This window comes from Rhinopithecus roxellana, chromosome 17, assembly GCF_007565055.1.
Source record: "Rhinopithecus roxellana isolate Shanxi Qingling chromosome 17, ASM756505v1, whole genome shotgun sequence".
NCBI lineage: Eukaryota > Metazoa > Chordata > Mammalia > Primates > Cercopithecidae > Rhinopithecus > Rhinopithecus roxellana.
The window spans coordinates 97,757,032-97,777,677 of record NC_044565.1 but is presented as its reverse complement, the minus strand read 5'-3'; the positions used below and the strand labels follow the sequence as shown (position 1 = coordinate 97,777,677).

At 36.6% G+C, this 20,646-nt stretch overlaps 1 protein-coding gene across 2 annotated transcripts in view; it reads right to left on the bottom strand.

Annotated features, from left to right (window-relative positions):
- Positions 1-16,027, bottom strand: part of NRXN1 (neurexin 1) — a 57,112-nt gene extending 41,085 nt beyond the window's left edge. For both annotated transcript variants that reach the window (XM_030920464.1, XM_030920465.1), the window contains exon 1: positions 15,798-16,027. In XM_030920464.1, the coding sequence (XP_030776324.1) occupies positions 15,798-15,830 (33 nt within the window). In that variant the 5' untranslated portion in view covers positions 15,831-16,027. The remainder of the gene's footprint in view (positions 1-15,797) is intronic.
- Between the last annotated feature and the right edge of the window lie 4,619 nt (positions 16,028-20,646).

Here is a 20,646-nt window from a genome sequence, read left to right as displayed (position 1 = left end):
CTGGGAGGGAAACGAAGATGAAGTAATATAATAAGGAAGGTGGCTGTCTTACTGTCATTGACTACTTTGCTACCTGAAAGACTTGAAGGTACACTGGTTTCTATTTTTTGGTAGAACCTGATGCAGCCATACAGGCATCCAGCTATATCTATCCAGAGTGGGTGATTCACTTGGTGTACCCTGAAGAGACGGAGAGATGCTCTCCATGGTAGCATCTTTTTGGTTTCCTAGGACCAGTTGTTTGCTTGACAAATTGAGAAGTCCTGGTACAGGTTATGGGATCTTATAACACTGCTTCCCAGTGATCTGCTGCATAGGCAGTGGAGTCAGACATACCCAAGTTTAAATCTGGACTCTACTATTTCGAGCTGGTAGAACTTGGGTGACTTATTTAACCTCTCATTTGTAAATGGGAGGGATGCACTGCCAATCTCTGCAGTAGTTACAGGAATTAAGAAAATCATGACAGATGATATACTTAATACTGTTCCTGGTACGGGATAAATTCAAAATAAATACTGGCTATTATCACCTTCATTATTATTTTATAAGACATGCATATGTTACCTCCAGGATGCTGAAAATAACATGTTTCTTAATAAAGTGGGTAAAATCCCAGTATCCTAGCATTCACAAGAGGTAGACAATCCACTTTTGTCCTTGTCTAGCATATTGTGAAGAGGAAGGGGAAAGAGCCAAACAGTACATGAAGAATGCAAATGTATTTTTTTCCTGAATGTTCTATTTTGCTTTTTGACTTTTAATCTCCACTTTATTTCAAAACACAGTTCCAACCATTCCAAAGCATTTTTGAATTGGAAAGCCTTCTTTTTTTTTGTTTCATAATAAGCTAACTGCAGGTGCAAACTCAAGGGAGATAGACCTTGGAAATTTTAAGTATGTTGCCATGGCAATGGTTTGCAAGAATGTGTATGAGTTTCATCTTAGCTCTCAAGCATTCAACTGAGTTCATATGTGGAGGTTCAAATCACGAGGCACACAATGTTTGCCACTCATTGTGTCTTGAAAGGTTTGGAAATAACTGTCTGTGTTGCTTATAGCAACTAGAAACCACAAAATTCTATTTATTTATTTATGCAAATGTAGAGATCCAGTCATTCATATCTGCTCTTAGGTGGCCTATCTCACCAGTTTGGCTGCTCTAAGAGAAGCAGTACACATAAATCCAACAATAATCATTTTCACCATTGTTGCAAACACAGTTGTACTCCCAATATGGAATAGCTATAAAAATGTTCTACTGAATATCACATTAATTTCCTCATCCAAATTTGACAGATCCTCCAAGAAGCACGACAATTATTCAAAGATTTGCATTAAAGCAAAATTTCAGTCTAATGAATTGTGGAAGATCTCCTTAAAAGTGTCCCATCTTATAGTGTAGGAAAGAAAGTGAAAGCATACAAGTCCAGTCATTAAATCAACACCACCCTCCCCAGAAAAAGCACCAGCACCAGCACTGCCAACAAAAAGACATGCAAAAAACATCATTTTATCACATATCACTACCCCAATGGTTCTTAAATAGTTCAGTTAATGCTTCTAAATTCCAAAACCTGCACCATGAACTCATGCTTCATTGACAAAAGAGGCAATGATTCTTGATAAAAGCATTCTTTTCCCCATAAATGGAATCCACAGCATACTATGCTTGGGAAAGTTTTAAAGCTACCTATTGGGTACAGGAGATAATTATTAACAAATTCTCTTTTAATTATGAGGCTTTTTTTCCCATGTAAAATGAGTACGAAACAAATAATATCATTTTTTAAATTAAATAAATGATTAATTAAAATCCAGCAAGAAAAAGCAGGATTTCTAGGGGTGTATGTTCTTCAGGTTTCCTAGCAAAAGCTTGCTGCAAATGATTCATCATGATACAGAATGCCCTACATAAAAACAAGGCCACAGGGGACCCCAGTATCTCCTGCATTTTGTTACCGGCAAAACCCTTCACAAAGGCATTATTAGCTACCAAACCCTGGCAGTTATTTAAAATTCACTTTGTTGCTTTAACATTGAACCATCTTCCAAAGCACATACACACACACACACACACACACACACACACACACACACACACACACACACACACACACACAATCGATCTCTCAATCTCCCGTACTCCTTGCTGTAACATCTTGTTGATGTACTTGAAGACTGCAGTAGAGCTTCCCTCCCCGACCCTCCATTCTAAGAAGCTTACAGCAATGCTGGAATTAAACAAATGAGAACACAGTAATTAGTTATGCAAACTGTCAACTAGATCTAAAAAGAAAAACAACCCAGAAAACATAACAATCAGCAGTTTCAAGTCCTAACAAGAATCTGCATTGAATTCTCATTTATTTTAAACAAAAATAGATTAGGCCTTTTGAAAAATAGTCAGTGAAATTTCTGTGGAAATAGGACAAATTAGCCTATGGGTCTTTACATCTCATTTCTGTGATGCTGATACAGTAGAAAAGTCCAACACTCTTTCCAAATAAATGCTCTTCTACACTTTAATAGCCAGACTTACTTCCAAAGGTGAGTAGCACCAAAAGTATTTCCAAAGTGGATATGAAACAGGTTAGTGGATCAACTTATGTGGTGTGACACCCCAGTTCCCAATTCTCTCCCCACAACCTCATCCTAATCATTTTATCAATGATAACTAACATATAAAGGGAAACTGTAAGGGAAAAATAATTCTTGAAATATCTGATGTGGCTGGGTGTGGTGGTACACACCTCTAGTCCCAGTCACCTTGAGGAGGCTGAGGCAGGAGGGTCACTTGAGTCCAGCCTGGGCAACACAGTGAGACCCTAATACTAAAAAAAAGAAAAAAGAAAAATATTTGTATGTTTGTGGTATACAAAGAGGGGGGAATAGGTCTGAAATTCCTTGGGTGGAGAGTATTGATTATATAATTTGTAGCTAAATATCTGAGTTTCTTCACAGATATCAACCAACTGCCTCCTCACCCTTCAGGAACCATCCTGAGTTCCGCTGAAGCAACATGGATTATCTCTGTGATACAGACACTTTGTCTGAATACTAATCTAATGCTTCCATTGACTGTTAAATGTTCTCTTAACCCATTTGCATCCCATAATAGAGATCTGGATTTTTTTTAAATTGAGAATTGTAATGACTCTGTAAAAGTTTTGTTGCTTCAAGTCTTTTATCTTTAAACTTGCTGAATAACTGCCTACTTTATAAATTGACAATGTAATGTATAATGCCTGAAACTAGTGTAGGACAAGAAATAATAATCTAAGATTTGATAAGAGTTCTATCAGCATTCTAACCCACTGACCTGGGATAAATCACTCATCCTAATATAAGTAGGTTAGAGTAGATGACTTTTCACATGTCCCATGCAATGATGGAGAGTAACACAAGGGAGTCCTGTGGTAATGGTAGAGGTTAATATCCTGATTGAGGTGGTGGTTATAAGAAGCTACACATGTGATAAAACTGCATAGAAGCCGGGCATGGTGGCTCACGAGGTCAGGAGATCAAGACCATCCTGGCTAATACGGTGAAATCCTGTTTTTACTAAAAATACAAAAATTAGCCAGGCGTGGTGGCAGGTGCCTGTAGTCCCAGCTACTCAGGAGGCTGAGGCAGGAGAATTGCTTGAACCTGGGAGGCAGAGGTTGCAGTGAGCTGAGATCATGCCACTGCACTCCAGCTTGAGTGACAGAGCGAGATTCCATCTCAAAAAAAACAAAACAAAACAAAACAAACAAAAACCTGCATAGAGCTACACATGCATATATACAAACATTAACACGCAAATGAGTGCATGCATCACTGACAAAATCTGAATAAGCTCTATGATTTGTACCCATATCAACATTCTGGTTTTGATATTGGACTACGGGTAAGAAAGATGTTAACATGGCAACAAGATTGGTTGAGGAGTAGAGGGATCTCCCTGTATCTTCCTGTGCAACATTCTATGAATCTATAATTATTTCAAAGTAGGATGTTTTAGAAATAAATAAATAAATACATAATACATACATACATAAGTAATCTTCTCTTTCATGAAACGGCTTATTGACAGAGATAAAATGACAACATATAGTTGTCAGCCTGTCATACATACAGTCATACATACAGCCTGACGTTTTATCAATGGAGCAAAATTAATTGGTTACATACAATTTACTTTTCTGCTAAAAACTATAGTTGTTACCTGAAATAACTATTGCTTTTAATGTAGTTACAATATTGACTATTTCACCATTACTCAAGGTAAAGATACTGTCACATGTTATCACTAGTGACACCATTTTTGTCTACTTTTTTTGTCACTTATCTCTGAATATTAAATCCTGAAATTAAGACATGAAATAACTAAAAATTTTACCACCAAAAAATTATGCACTTGATTTAAAAGAGAAAATGGTCAGGCATGTTGGATCATCCCTGTAGTACTGGCATTTTGGGAGGCGGAGGCAGGAGGATCACTTGAGCTCAGGAGTTCCAGATCAGCCTGGGCAACATAGCAAGACATCACATCTACTAAAAAGGAAAAAAAAATAATAATAACGAAGCTTGGTGGCTTGTGCCTGTAGTCCCAGTGTACTCAGGAGGCTCAGGCAGGAGGAGCCCTTGAGCCCAGGATATGGAGACAGCAGTGAGCTATGATCATGCAACTGCACTCAGCCTGGGCAACAAAGTGAGAGCCCATCTCTAAATAAATAAATAAGAACATATAATAAAAAAAGAAAATGAAAACAAAATACAAATAAAATGAAACTGACAAAAGAGGAAATATCAGGGATTCACTAAAAATTAATTTTCCATTATTTATATCCTGAGGATGCTGCCATTTCTGCCCAATTAGCTACCCCTACAATGTGTAATCTTATTTTTCAGTCCTCAAATCCTGCAGAATCCTTATTTATCTGAGAATTCATTTGTGCTCAATATGCTTTCTTTTAATGTCACAGAATTCCGTGAATTTTCCTGACTTCCATGTGGTCTAAAAATAATGGCTAGTGACTTAGAAGTTTTATTGCTATGTATTGGCTTCAAAATTTGTCCTTCAAGTGACAGGAATGGGGCAGAAAAAAGACAATAGATGCCACTAGCAGAGCTCTGGTGTAGGCAAAATAGAAGAAAAGAGGCAAAGCAAATGGGAAATAAGAAGGAGAATGAGCAGAAGGAAGGAGAAAAGCTAAGAAAAGAGTTCCTCCACCTATGTTTGGGTGGTGGCAGAGTGTCTCTGTCCATTTTACAAGTGACATCTATGATACAGCTATTTCATATTTAGGAAAGTAGAATGAATCTCTCATGCAATGAGATGTGAAATAAGTCTTGATTACAGTATTCTAGAAAGTGGCTTAAGAGAAAAGAAGCAAAAGACTTTACTCCTCATAAACACCAAACCTTCAGATACAGAACAGAAATGTGCGGTTAGAAGATCCCTCCCACCCCCATCCTTGAACATCTTTCACCAAACAAAACAGGGTAAAACAAACTCAGGCAGGTTCTCAATTACCTTCATTAAAATGTCTAAGCATGGTGAATTAAATGACGAATCCCTTTCAGAACCCATTAATATTTTTGCCAGAGCTAATACTATCAGTAAATTTTAAATAGTGGGAGGAATTATTAGAAAAGAATAAAATATTTAACAGATGCTGAATCGGTCACATGTTCCAGAGCTGCTGTAACATACCCAGGCCTCTAGTTTATGTGTCCATAATGAAAAGAGCTGGCTGAGAAGTTATGAGGCCACACCTCACAACACCTCACCCTCCTCTCTCCCTAGTCCCACAGAAGCGCAATACTTCTAAAGCTTTGAAGTCTGAAGTTCAGGAAATGCTTTAAAGATGAAGTGTTTAAGCTAACTATTTTCTGGAAGCCAAATCTATCATTATAAGATTACACTAAAAGCTACACTTCTACTGTACATATCAATTTATGCTCCAAACTGCTGGTTTCCCAGAACATCCATTGAATCCTGGTGGGAGGTAAATAGTTTCTGTTTAGATTTTGACAGAAAATTAAAATTTAAAATGTAATCACTGCATGCATCTTCCATATATTAAGAAGTCTTCGGTGGCTCACACCTGTAATCCCAGCACTTTGGGAGGATGAGGCAGATGGATTACCTGAGGTCAGGAGTTCGAGACCAGCCTGGCCAATATGGTGAAACCCCATCTCTACTAAAACTACAAAAAATTAGCCAGGTGTGGTGGCGTGCACCTGTAATGCCAGCTACTCAGGAGGCTGAGGTGGGAGAATTGCTTGAACTAGGGAGGTGGAGGTTGCAGTGAGCTGAGATCATGCCATTGTACTCCAGCAAAAAAGCCAGGCATGGTGGCTCACATCTGCAATCCCAGCACTTTGGGAGGCTGAGGCGGGTGGACTGCCTGAGGCCAGGAGTTTGAGACCAGCCTGGCCAACATGGTGAAATCATGTCTCTACTAAAAATAAAAAAAATTAGCTGGACATGGTGGTGGGTGCCTGTAATCCCAGCTACTAGGGAGATGAGGCAGGAGAATCACTTGAACCTGGGAGGTGGAGGTTGCAGTGAGCCAAGATTGTGCCATTGCACTCCAGCCTGGGCAACAAAAGTGAAAGTCCATCTCAAAAAATAAATAAATAAAATAAAATAAATTTTAAAAGTCTTGAAATGATAAATGTCCAAGTTCTTTATTTTACTTTATTTTTTGAGATGAGGGTCTCACTCTGTCACCCAGTCTGGAGAGCAGTGGTGCAATATCAGATCACTGCAACCTCCGTCTCCTGGGCTCAAGTGATTCTCCCACTTCAGCCCCCTGACAGGTGCACACCACCACGCCTGGCTATTTTTTTTGTATTTTTGGTAGAGACGGGGTTTCACCATGTTTCCCAGGCTGGCCTCAAACTCCTGAGCTCAAACCTGCCTTGGCCTCCCAAAGTGCTGGGATTAAAGGCGTGAGTCACTATGTTCGGTTTCAAAGTTCTAATTATGTTTCCTTGTGTCTAGGAACAACTTTTTTCTGCCTAAGGTTTCTAATTATTACAGATGCAAGCAATCTATATAATGTTTTTTCTTTTTTTCTTTTTTCCTTTTTTTTTTTTTTTTTTTTTTTTTTTTTTTTTTTTTTGAGACAGAGTGTGCCTCTGTCTTCCAGGCTGGAGTGCAATGGTGCCATCTCGGCCCACTGCAACCTCCGCCTCCCAGGTTCAAACAATTCTCCTGCCTTAGCCTCCCAAGTAGCTGGGTTTACAGGTGCCCACCACCACACACAGCTAATTTTTTGTAGTTTTAGTAGAGATGGGGTTTCACCATGTTGGCCAGGCTGGTCTCGAACTCCTGACCTCAGGCGATCCACTCGCCTTGGCCTCCCAAAGTGCTGGGATTACAGGTGTGCGCGACCATGCCTGGCCTAAGTTTTTATATACAAATTGTGAACAGCCATAAAAATAATTTGTCCTACACAACTAACCTTTTGTTCCTAATATAGACTTTCTCTTTCACATTTATAGAAAAATGCTTACAACACCTTGTTCTCAGAGGATCTCATTTGGCAGTTTTGAAATTTATTTTTCCACAAATCTTTATCAGTGGTAAGAATGCTTCTCAGGCTGTGCTGTCAATTGCTTATGTCACCACTTTCCTTCCCACTTCATTAGGAACCACACTGTACTTTATTTCTTAAAGGAGAATCTGAAACTGATTTGGGGAAGAAGGATTTTTAGTACAGAGCATGCAGCACTCTATCAAATATTTATTGATATAAAGACTAAAAATACACACAGTAGGTACAGCATTCACATGGGCAGTTATTTAGCAGATTCAGCTGGTGTGATTTTACACCACAGCGGTATTATTCTTGTGAATACCAGAGAGAATCAAAGTTTCTTGACATATGGTAATAAATATTTTCACTTACAGTGAATAAGTTTGCTCTTTTGGCATCCATTGTATAAAAAATAGTTTGAAATCATTCCAAATCAGCAAAGCTGGAAGTTTGGGAGCACAAGTGGAATGATCAATATAGGCCCCCATACCTTCGTTTTCACTGAAGTGTGATTACTTTTGAGATACAACACCGAGAAAATTTTCCTCATTTTCAAGATGAAGAGATGCTATTTCTTCCTATTGTGTTTCTAGGATTTGAAATGAGCATCTGTATTCTTCATTATGGAAATGGAAAATCAGTTTGCCCTATAATTAATGCTAGATGTGACAATTTTTCTGCCACTACCTTCAAAATAAAAATTTTCAAGATGAAAATCTCATAAGAAAATCTCAGATGCAGATTCATCTCAAAATCCAGGTGAGATAATTCAACAAAATTAAAAATAGCCTGTTTATAAGACCAATGTTCTTTAAAACATTTCTTTTTTTTTCCAAAGGAAACACATTTATTCACACTCTAAAATCATGAAATGTTAGAGCTGCGAACTCCTCACCTTACAAACAAGAAAATCAAGTGTCAGAAGATTAAGCCATTAAGTCTTCACCAGTAGATGTAGAACTTTCTCCAGTACAATGTCTTCACATAGATCAATTAAAAGAAAATGCTCTAAAATTAGATAAGCTCCAAAAAGTAATCTGTTCAGATTGGGACATGTTGAAATTGAAGTGAACTGATAGCAGTTGCAAGGGTAGATTTGAAGTTGAGAAGAGAATTCTGGGCTGGAGATCTTATAGATTTCCCAACGAAACCAAAAGAGAAAAGGAGATTCTGAGACCAACTTCAGAAAAATCCAACATTTAAAAGGTTAGAAAGAAAAAACAGGTACAAACAAAGAATTGCTTTCCTGTTAATTGTTTTTACTCCTAAAATATGTGATTGAATGTTTCCAAGTGGAAATCTGAGGAATCCAGTGAAGAGGATTCTCTTAGGCAACTGGTGGATTCTCTTAGGCAATTTATCGAACCCAGTGATAAATTTCCCAAAGTAGTCTTATGACACTCAGTGGCATCTATGAGACAAGAATTGTAAAAGTAAATCACTTTTCAAAAGTAATTCACCTTTAAAAAGTGATTAAAATTAACCAGATGTTAATTTCTTAGTATTGACAAACGTACAATGGGTTATAGGACATATTCACATTAGGGAAAAATGAACAAAAAGAGAATTATCTAAAATACGTTTATGACATTTCTAGATCTCAAATTATTCTGAATTAAAATATTTATTTTAAAATAAAAAAGTGTGCTGGTCTGATTAATTGCCATATATTACATATAAGATGACAAAACTGTGGTATTCATAAATACACTCTTTTTTTAAAAAACGATACAGATACATTCAACAAAGAAAAAGAAATACAACCACAACCAAAACAAGCAACGTACAAATTCCTCCCCCACTTTTGTTATGTTTATAGACATAAAACATCTATTATCCTTGTTTGAATGACATTTGAAAATGTCCTCCCATTTTAGAGTTTCAACTAAAACAAGCATATACTTTTCTACTTAATCAATTTAAACCTTCATATCTCTTCCTAAAGTACTGAAAAGAGTAGATGCATCATTTAGGGAATTGCTAGGTAGAGTGAAATAGGCTGGAGTCAGTATTTATTTTGTTATTGCAGGAGAAGCCTTCTGTTTAAAATGACACCTTCTCTTGCAATTGAAATCTTACTATGTGGAAAACTAGAAAGTCAGGAATCTAGAAAACACTTGTTGCAGTGGATGTCTTTAAGAAGTGACCTTAGCTTCCTTTTCTCTAGCTTGAAGTTTTGTAAAGTAATCAAGAGCTATTCAGTTTAATGTTTTATATCTAGGTATCATTTCAGTCAGTTTTAATGAATGGTTCACAAAATATCCCATAATTATTCACCATATTTTAAGCTACTTACTGAGAAAATAATAGTATTGATGACCATTCCAGTATCAAGAGTAGATAGTTTACATCATTATTATTACTTATTCAAAATTATTTCACCTAAGGCCAGATCCTCATTTACTGCCCAGACCTACTCACACTCACCCACCGACTCCATCCCACCAAAAAGAAAAGAAAATTAAGAGCTACCGAAGGAAGTAGAATCAGGCAAAGAATTATTGCTAGAGCAATTTGTAAAACGCTCAATTATACCCTAAGGGTCTGAGACAGTTATGCAGTTTTCCCAAAGGGTCCAATTTACTTTTTCTAAAGAAAGACACTTAGCAACAATGGCTAATTTTAATGAATAAAGAGAATGAATACAAACTAACTATGCAGATGACTTTTCAACCAAAAGTTGCATCCATTTTGCATTACTTTTATATTTCATAAAGCATGAAAACTGGCTTTTAAGAAGTCAGTATGTTGTCCTGAGAACATGCAGAACAACAGGAAACAACCCCCTTGACTGATTTTGAGACAAGCTACTTGGGTCCTCTCTTAATATTCTAGTACCCTCAGTGTCCGTAATGCCATTTTAGAGGCGGGTATTGATATTAAGGGATGTGTAGCCTACCTGATTTGACCTGATTTTGTGTTACCTTTTATTTTGTAACTGGATAACTAATGCTGCTCAAACACAGGAAACATATAGCAAAATAACATTAATGTATCTCCTTGAACTCTCCTTTCTCCAAGCTACCTTGAAATACACAGAATACAATGAGCAAATATATTGACAAGACAATGAGCAAATATATTAAGTAATGCTACAGGGTAAAATAGTTAGGCCTTCAGTGCTCCTCTAGTTTTATGTGTATTTGTCCTGACTCTTCAACTGAACTTTTAAGGCAGCAAGTGTCTCATTTTTCTTTGCGTAACCCACGACATCTAGGAGTGTTCTGGCATAGATGCAATCATCCAGTAGATATTTTAACAGATCTTAACTAACAATGTACAAAAGCACTGAGGGGGTGCTTAATAATTGCTTACATATTTTAATTTTCAACATTCTGGAAAGAGATAGTAAAATTCCTAAAGGCTAAGAAACCTCTTGCCAAATCTAAGAGTAGCTATTCCCTATCAAATTTTTGGCTTGCTATATGTACTTTTAAGCCTATTATTTAATATCTACATATTTAGCAATGTTTTATATAGACACACATTTTATACAAATGTTGTAGTCCCGCTACAAATCTAAAGAGTAGATGATCCACTCAAATCTAGCTGTGCTAATGGAGAGATGCATGGTATATAATTAAAACAATGATTTTGAAGCCAATGGAGGGTAACTGGTCCAAAAAGCACATCTAATCATGCAAACTAATCCAATATGTAGACAGTTCATACATGGAAAATTGAGAATTGACTCCTGAGGCTATACATATGCAACTTCAAAATAAAGTACTTTAAAAAAATCAAAATTATATGTAAAAGGTTTGATTTGACAATAAAATAGGTTTTGAAGTCATAATGGCAGCCTTAGTTTCATATATGTAATTATACCTTATTATACATACATTTCATTTTATATAATCTATATATTTGCATAGAAAGTATTTTTTTCATTATAGGTAAATTCATTTCACTGGATGACTGATTAGGAAAGACTTTTGTCTTCGATACACTCTCCCATCTGAGTACTAACCAGGGCCAACCCTGCTTAGCTTCTGAGAGCAGATGGGATTGGGTGCATTCAGTGTGGTATGGCCATAGACTGATATATTCCTGTAGAGTTTTCAACTTGAACGATGTTAAGTCAGCCAGGTAATGGCATTTCCCTATACTGTTAAGCCTTCACTGTACCCATGACTTTACTATTAAATTTACACTGTGAACTTATGTAATCATGTTTTTCATAAAAAATCTGAAATAGTCTTAGAGGCAAGATGGTGGAGTCCTACAAGACTCATTACATTTTAATAAAAAAGCAGGGGAAACAAACATGAGAGCATAGAGACTGCAAAACTGATTTCTTTTGAGAACTGACTTATTTTGGCTCCTCAAAATAATATTCATGTCATTCCCACCATAATATATAGTTTTTGTCTTTCAAAGTAATGAATACTTAAAGTAATGGAGACTTTAAACAAAAGGCTGTACATTATAGTTATGGGAAAATAGTAAAACAAATATTTGAATATTTTTTATTCCCATGAAAATGAATTGTGGCTTAACCCACAGATCAAAAAACATATACCACAACCTCATGTATCTTTGGTTTTTGGGAAATAATTCTGAGGTAGTTACTTATGGTTAATCAAATGAATTAAAATAAAGGTGAAAATTTGAGAAGCAAATGGAAATGGGCAGTGATAATACACATAGTTTATGATGCAAAAATATAAACTATCTCTCATATATTTCTGCTTTTTAATAGTTGCTACTCAGTTTGAACTCATATTGTCTTTAATGTGCCAAAAGACCCTAGAGATATCCATGAATGTATAATTGTCTGTGCCTCTCTCCAATTATTCTGTATACTGGAAATTGCCTACCTACTCCACAATATTGTCCTTAGCTCCATTCTCTATGCTAGAGTGATGAGGGAAGGCAGCCTTCAGGAGATTCAAATATCAGCTGTCAAGTACATGTAAATAAGATAGCAGAAGGTAAAATCAGTCTTTTGGGGTCAATACTGGTAACTGTAGTGTAAATTTTTAAAATTTAAATGCTAAAGAAAGTATAAATCTAAACTTGGTGTCATTATACTATCTTGAATTTGCACAAAGATTATTGTTTATGTTTAATAATCTCAAGTTCTGAAGCAAATGGATGCCATTTTTTTTTTTTTTTTCTAACTATTGGTGTTTGAGTCCATAAACCACAGGAAAAGTAGCGGAGGAATAAAACACTGGGAACTAGGAAAATGGGAGGTAAAAGAGAAGACTAAATAATAAAGGCACCACTTGATCTAAGTATGATTAAACATTCATTAACACTGTTCAGTTGTGGATTTTGGTAGTGCTCATTAATACTAGAATTAAGAGCACTAATTTTGATAGGGTGAAATCTCATTTAAATGTCATTTTCTAAATGGGCAGAGTATAAGCTGAGTTCTTGAAATATTTAAACTTAGTATAGACAAAGGCCTAAAATATTTGGCTACATGCTTTTTTCCCATTTGAAAACTAAAAAGTGTCAGCTAAGAGGGCTTTTCCTATCAATTAGCATTCTGGTTACTGCATCCATCATATAGTTAATTGATTGTCCTCGTACTTTATAAATGTACCCAGATGCTGTGGTATAAACACATTTCATAAATTAAAGAAGCATATGGAAGTGACACAGACAGTAGCATTTCATCATAACTACCCAGAACATCTTTAATATGCAATGTTACATCACTAATTATTTTGTAAAGATGTAAGCATTTCCCTAGTTAATTGTGTTGGTGAGAAATTTGCTTGGCACTTGAGCCCAAATGCTATTGTAACCAGACATTTAATAACAGTTCAGGGCTCTTCTAGTTTCATTCCATTCTGCTCATAAGAAGAATGTGTCTCTTAGCCTACTAGGCAACCTTGATTGTGCAAAGTCAATGAAAATATTTATCCTTTATTACTGGGTAATTTTGCTCAATGAACAGCAGTCTACTCTCCATAACATAAATATCTGTCCAAAGATCGGTCTGGAGACTCTTTCTAAAAATGTTACAGGGAATTTGCCAAGTAAGAAGCATATTGCTGCTTAATTAATTTTTTCCATTAATTTCTAAGGATAGAACATGAAGGAAATGACAGCAGAAATAAGTTGGCTTTATTCTTCAACTTTGGGAAAACTAGTATAATGATGTGAGTATATTATCCTGAATTTACCTTAAGGTACCAAAAGGAAAATTTTTTTTCTTCTTGTCTAAGTCATTATTTCTTGTCAAGCCAAGGTTCAAAAGTTAAGTCAAAAGAACTTTTTTGAGAATGGAAACTTTCTTTGGAGAATGAAAATTCTCTACATATATTAATACAAAATCCACTAGATAACTGACAAGTGAGCTGTGGGTAACCCAAATGATTGCATTTAAACATTTTAAATTTGTGCTTCATTGTTACATTTTAGAAGCATGATTTTTGTCAGATTAATTTGCACTTAGGACTGAAAATTTTATCTGGGTTCAACTAGAATTTTGTAAGAGTCATTAAAATCAGAGGATTCAGAAGTAAGTTGATTTTCATCCTCCTTCAGTCCTATGACTTTTCTGGGTAAAAGCTGTGTCAAGTTCTCTGGGAGCTGGGGTGACAGAAGGCTTGATGGAGGCTGCTGAAAGATTAATTTCATTTTAGAATTTGAACTGGGTATTGGTCAGGCTCCATGCTGCATGATAAAATCAGCACATACTTAAATAAAACATTCCAAAGTTATTCTGTAAATGGCCATCTAGTAAAAAGCCAGAAGTCACATAATAGTAGATTACTTAGCATGGCTCTAAACATTTTCAGAATTGAAAACTTCTTTAGGGAAAAATTTAGTAAGCCCTATAGATGCTTGAATCATCCAAAGTCTGATAAATAAGTTTAGTATGAATTGCCACATTTATATTTAGATGCTACTAACTAAAAGAATACAAAAGCCTAATGTTAATTTCACTTCTGCTTTTCCTGAACTTGGCAAACAGAAAAATGTGACAAACACCACAAATAGACAACACACCATTTGTAATCTGGTAAAGCAACTTCCATTCATGGAATTTCTTTCCTTCATGAAGCAAGGACTATCTAGTTTAATGAAAATAGTTGTCACCACAGACATGACATTCTGTCTCCTAATTAAATGAAGATGCAATCAGAAGTTCCCCTGAAAAGAGAGGCCAGGCTTCCTTCACTATTAAGCACACTCTTCCCTAAGGGCACCCTCCTACCCTTTTTCTGATATGCAATCCCTTCTGTCCTCCATCTGCTCCACCCCCACCTATTGTCTCCACTCACTCCGAGCATGCCAATCCCATCTGTCTATACTTTTGCTTCTGCTAGCTCTAATTCCCCACAGGCCTAGGCAATGTTTGAATGCCAAGGCATTTTTGCTTTTCTCGAGAATAAGGACCAGCTAGGAGGGTATCAAACAATTCCCCAAGGAATTCACACACACGAACGTGAACATAGTCTCTCACATACAAACAGCAGTTTAGAATCCTCTTCTAGGATATAATTTCTTAAAAAATGTTTTTAATTATTTCATCTGGGAGGCATTTTAGAAAATCAAAATCTTACTATTGTTGAAGTAATCAAAATTAATATTTCAGAAATATAAACACTTTCATTATCCCAGACATGCTTTTTTTCAGTAAGCAGAATAAATGTAAGTAAATGTTACTAATACCTTATCATGAATTATTTACATTAATCAGGTTTAATCATTGATCACTAATACATTTTCTGTTTTACCAAACATGCATTTAATTCAGACATTCCATCTTTACAAATGCTCATGAAAATCCCACTCTGCCACAAAAGCATGCATGGTCAGAATCTAAGCATATTTAAGCAAAATTTTCACCAAGTCATTAACAATAATAAAGCAGTCTGGCAAGTATTGAAAGCAGCTTTTATTCATGCTTTCACTTGAACTAAGTTAATACATATATACATACATATGCACACACACACACACACACACACAAAGTTTTGGTCGTTTTTTGCCACAAGCATGCTGATAAACTCCTGAAGCTCACAAAAAGCAGCAGCAGACAAAACTAGAAGCAACCATGCTCAGGGTTTAAGGACATTTTAAAATTTAAAACAACCTTTCTACATTTCATATACAGCGTGCATAAATTTGACATGCAATCTTCAAGAAGAAATATTTTAACATAAATCTTAAAATTAGTTTATCCAAATGAGTTTATTCTTATTTTCATTATTAATGTTTTTAGGCTTCTGGTATCTTAAACCCTGCATGCTGCAGATCTAAGCTGTGCTCAGCAGCGGCTGTGACAGAAGAAGCTACCTGCGAGTTTTCACAGTGCCATCTCATATCCATGTCTGTCTGGCTACCCTGCGTGCTTAGAGCTTTTTTCTTAATTCTTAATGGAAATCCTAGGAAATTTAGTCCATCCTCTGAAATCAATACTGGTGACAGGAGAGCTCCCTGACTCAGTGGGAGATCAAGATGATAAATTGCCTGCGCATCAGCCCGGCCTATCAGTGCCCTGCACACAGATGGGCGAGAAAAGACACAGAAAAGGCTCTATCAGTCACGTGTCACTGAGGAGCCAATGGCTGACGCGCTACGGCAGGAAGGGATGCTGCAGTTCCGTCTGCAGTTGACTAGGCTGTTGGTACACAGCCCAGCCCGGCACCGCTCAAAAAGTCTAAGAAGTCGTTGCTTTTGAATTTGCTCCCCTAACGAGACCGCATAGGGAAACAGACCTCCTTCTAAATCCCTGACCCAAAGAAAGGCTTATTTTCATGCAAGAACATTTTCTGTGTATTACATTCTAATCCAGTGTGATTGCTAAGCAGAACGGAAACTTTTTTTCCCCCAGCCCTTAAACTGTTATGTGTTTTTCTTGAGATAATTATCATCTTTTTTGCCTAATATTAAATTAGAAGACTTAAACTGTGCAATTAGCATGCAACCCTCCTAGCAGAATCTCCTCGAAGCCTTATAATTGTAATTTTAATTTTATTTGTAAGTTAATGAATGACATTTTTTGAATGCCATGTTTATAATGAGTATTTTTATAGGATGAGTTTGTAAAGACAATTATGCAACATTAAGAAATACATTCTTAGGTTTTTTGTTTTTGTTTTTTGCCAATTACAACTGTTCCTCTTTAAAGAAAATTTAAGTCCAAATAAATATGTCATTTTATCAATCATTAAAAATAAAAACAAGCACCAAAAGATGCACATCCTGTTTCCCAAAGCCTGAAGAAGGAATTATTATTCATGATGAAAATATGTTCTTATTTGCTGCCTTTTCTCTGAAATTTACAATAACTATTTGGTAAGCAAGGACTACACATCTGGAATACCATATGGAACTATATCCCCAAATACATCTGTTTCCAGTGATCATGCTGTAATAACAGATATGTTTACACACTTCTTCAATGTAACTGGGATGATTATATATACAGTCTGACAGGGTAGGCTATAAGTGATGAGACCAGTGTGTGTTTCAAATGACAGTATCATGGAGATTTTTTTTTAAAGCTCAAAAGTAGCATAAAACAATCTTCAGGAATAAAATTTCTAGAAGAAAAAGTACCCTAGCCACCCTGGCACTTTTATTGCTTTTCATTGCCCAGTTTTCATGCTATTCATGCATTTGAAAGAATTAATTCTAACATCTTTTAGAGTCAAGCAACACTATTTAGAAAAAAAAGTGTATCAGAATTAACATTGATAGGTGTGCCTCATAAGTAAAGCTTACAAGTTGTAGAATGCTGAAATTCCAAAGCTCAATTTGTCATGGCAACTATTTTTTAAACTAAACACATTCCTGAAAGATTTAACCCTGTCGAGTTTTTTTGCAAATTTCTTTCATTCAGTATTGACTATCAGGAAATAATAAAGCATTTTTCAAGATTTTTAAAATAGATGTTGTCATGTGTTTTTTCTATTTATTCAGACTACTCAATAATAACATAACTCTCAACAAACTTTATTCTTAAATAATATTATGACTCAGAGCACCTGTCATCAAAAAGAAAATAAGAATAAAACATCAACACTAAACCTATTCATTACAGCACTGTAATAGCCCCAAACTAGAAACCACCTTAATCACTGATAGTAAATTGATTAAACTATGATATAGCCTTACAGGTGAAATACTCGTCATCTGTAAGATACAATGTGGTAAATCATATGTCCTTATATGAAGAGATTTGTCAGATACATTTGAATGAAAATTAAAGCCATACAATTTAAATTGTGCATAGGCTATACTTACTTACACAACCCATGCATGTATACACACACAAATGGCTGCATATGCAGAATAATTTTTTTTTTTTTTTTTTTTTTGAGATGGAGTCTTGCTCTCTCAACCAGGCTGGAGTGCAGTGGTGGGATCTAGGCTCACTGCAACCTCTGCCTCCCAGGTTCAAGAGATTCTTCTGCCTCAGCCTCCTGAGTAGCTGGGATTACAGGTGAGTGCCTACCACGCCCAGATAGGTTTTTTTTTGTTTGTATTTTTAGTAGAAATGGGGTTTCACCATGTTGGCCTGGTGGATCTCATACTCCTGATCTCAAGTGATCCGCCCACTTTGGCCTCCCAAAGTACTAGGATTATAGGCATGAGCCATTCTGCCCGACCTACAGGAAATTTCTGTAAGGACATAAATTATCAGTTAATAGTGGCCAAAATAGTGGCTACATCTGAGGAGAGAGACTGAGTTCAAAGGTAGGACTGAGACATAGTTTTATTAGGTATCATTTTATTCAAGTCTATGGTTTACTTTTCTAATTTAAAATTAACTAATTAAAATAATGTTACTGATGCTCATTTAGGTTTAGAATAACATGGCTGGTAGATGTTGTCAGGGAAAATCTTGAGGGAAAGGAGGGACGATAGAGGGAAGGGTATGTGCCTACTTTTTTTCATGTAAAGAAAATAGTGTAGGTGTGGGCAAGAAGGGAATTGTAAAATAAAGGTTCTGGCAATCTTAGCTGAAGACCTTCACATCTCACGTCAACCTGAAGTTCTTTTATCTGTGAATACAAATAATAATATAGACATGGATTAAGAGATTTACAATTTAGAGTGACGATTCACCCAAATTTTGTCTGATTCTTCCAGGCACGAACGTAAAGGGCTGAGAAGTAAATGATTTGTATATTTACCCAGACTTGGGCAAATTAACCTCTCCAAGCCTTAGTTTTCTCAGCTGGATGCAATTAGCAAAAAGTGGCCGAGCTAAACTTGAATTTCAATTTAGGGTATTGTTCATTGCTGCTTCAAAGGCAAAATAACATCCATATTTTTACCAGTAAGGGTGTAGGGCTAAAGACAAAACACATTTTCACGTTTCCTCCCCAGAAACAGCTTATGTTGTCCAAAACTCAAAACTTGGCTGACAGATTGTATTGCTGGCTCTTGTTATTCAGATTCTTGTAACTTTAAGAGATACAAACAAAAAAAAAAAAAAAAAAAAGAAAAAAATTGAATTGGCCAAATTAACTCAAAGCTTATAATTTGAATAATTTAAGGGTTTTGGGGTTTACATAACACTGCTATAAATCAGTGGTTTGGAATGGTGATTTTGCTCCATCCCACCCCCCAGGGAACATTTGACAATGTTTGGTGACATTTCTGGTTGTCAAAACTGGAGGGTGCTAGCAGCATCTAGTGGATAGTGGCCAGGGATGCTGCTAATCATTCTATAATGTACAGGACAGTCCCTATCACAAATAATTATTTGGACCCAAACGTCAACAGCGCTGAGATAGAGAAACCATGTTCTAAATGCTAAACTTTTCTACCTTATTTCCAAAAGATTTTAAAAAATATATTCTGTATTGTGAAGCATATATTTGTAAAGTGGCAATATTTAGGATGGAGAAGAGAGGGGGACCAAGGACCAAGCCCTGGGTTTCTCCAATTTTAATAAGTTACAGAAAAGAGGAAAAAACAGCAAATGAGGATGAAGCGATGGGAGGACAACTCAAAGGATGGTGATGTGGAAGTCAGTGGTAAAAGTATGTTAGTAAAGAGATTAGGGTCAATTTGTTCAAATACTGTGATAGGAAAAGTTATCTGTTCTTTATAGGTTTTTAAAAATAATTAAACAAAGTGATAAATTAACCTAACTGAAATTAACAATACAAATACTTGAAGTCTTTATTGCTCTGCATGATATCTGTATTTTTTTTTTTTTTTTTTTTTTTTGAGACGGAGTCTCGCTCTGTCACCCAGGCTGGAGTGCCGTGGCCGGATCTCAGCTCACTGCAAGCTCCGCCTCCTGGGTTTACGCCATTCTCCTATCTCAGCCTCCCGAGTAGCTGGGACTACAGGCGCCGCCACGTCGCCCGGCTAGTTTTTTTTTTTTTTTTTTTTTTTTTTTTTTTTGTAGTTTTTAGTAGAGACAGGGTTTCACCGTGTTAGCCAGGATGGTCTCGATCTCCTGACCTCGTGATCCGCCCGTCTCGGCCTCCCAAAGTGCTGGGATTACAGGCTTGAGCCACCGCGCCCGGCCGATATCTGTATTTTTAAACGTATGGCCAGAAAATGTAGTGGGGCGGTGGCTCACCTGTAATACTAGCACTTTGGGAGGCTGGGTCGAGCCGATCACGAGGTCAGGAGATCGACACCATCCTGGCCAATATGGTGAAACACCATCTCTACTAAAAATATGAAAATTAGCTGGGTGTGGTGGCTGGCGCCTGTAATCCCAGCTACTTGGGAGGCTGAGCCAGGATAATCGCTTGAACCAGGGAGTCAGAGGTTGCAGTGAGCTAAGATTGTGTCACTGCACTCCAGCCTGGTGACAGAGTGAGACTCCGTCCCCACAAAAAAAGAAAATGTAGTAATTACAGGTATCACAGGAGGACTAGCTAAGGAAACATATAAAGGAGAGGAAACTTCTGTAACCCTCAAATTATAATTCTTAGGCTATTTTCTCTACAAAGGTGAGCTTGTAAGCAAGAAAGTGAACAAATCCTATCTTGGACCATCCCACACCGCAGCTTGCCTGGGAGGCAGAGTGCCACCCTCTCCCCTTAGAAACTACGTCTGCAGTTCTTGTCCTCAGCCTCTCACTAAGTCTCTCTATCCATAGATAATGTTTCTGAAAACAGAGTTCTCACGACTAACTTCAGGTGCTTTTCCTTCTGTGACTCCTCTAATG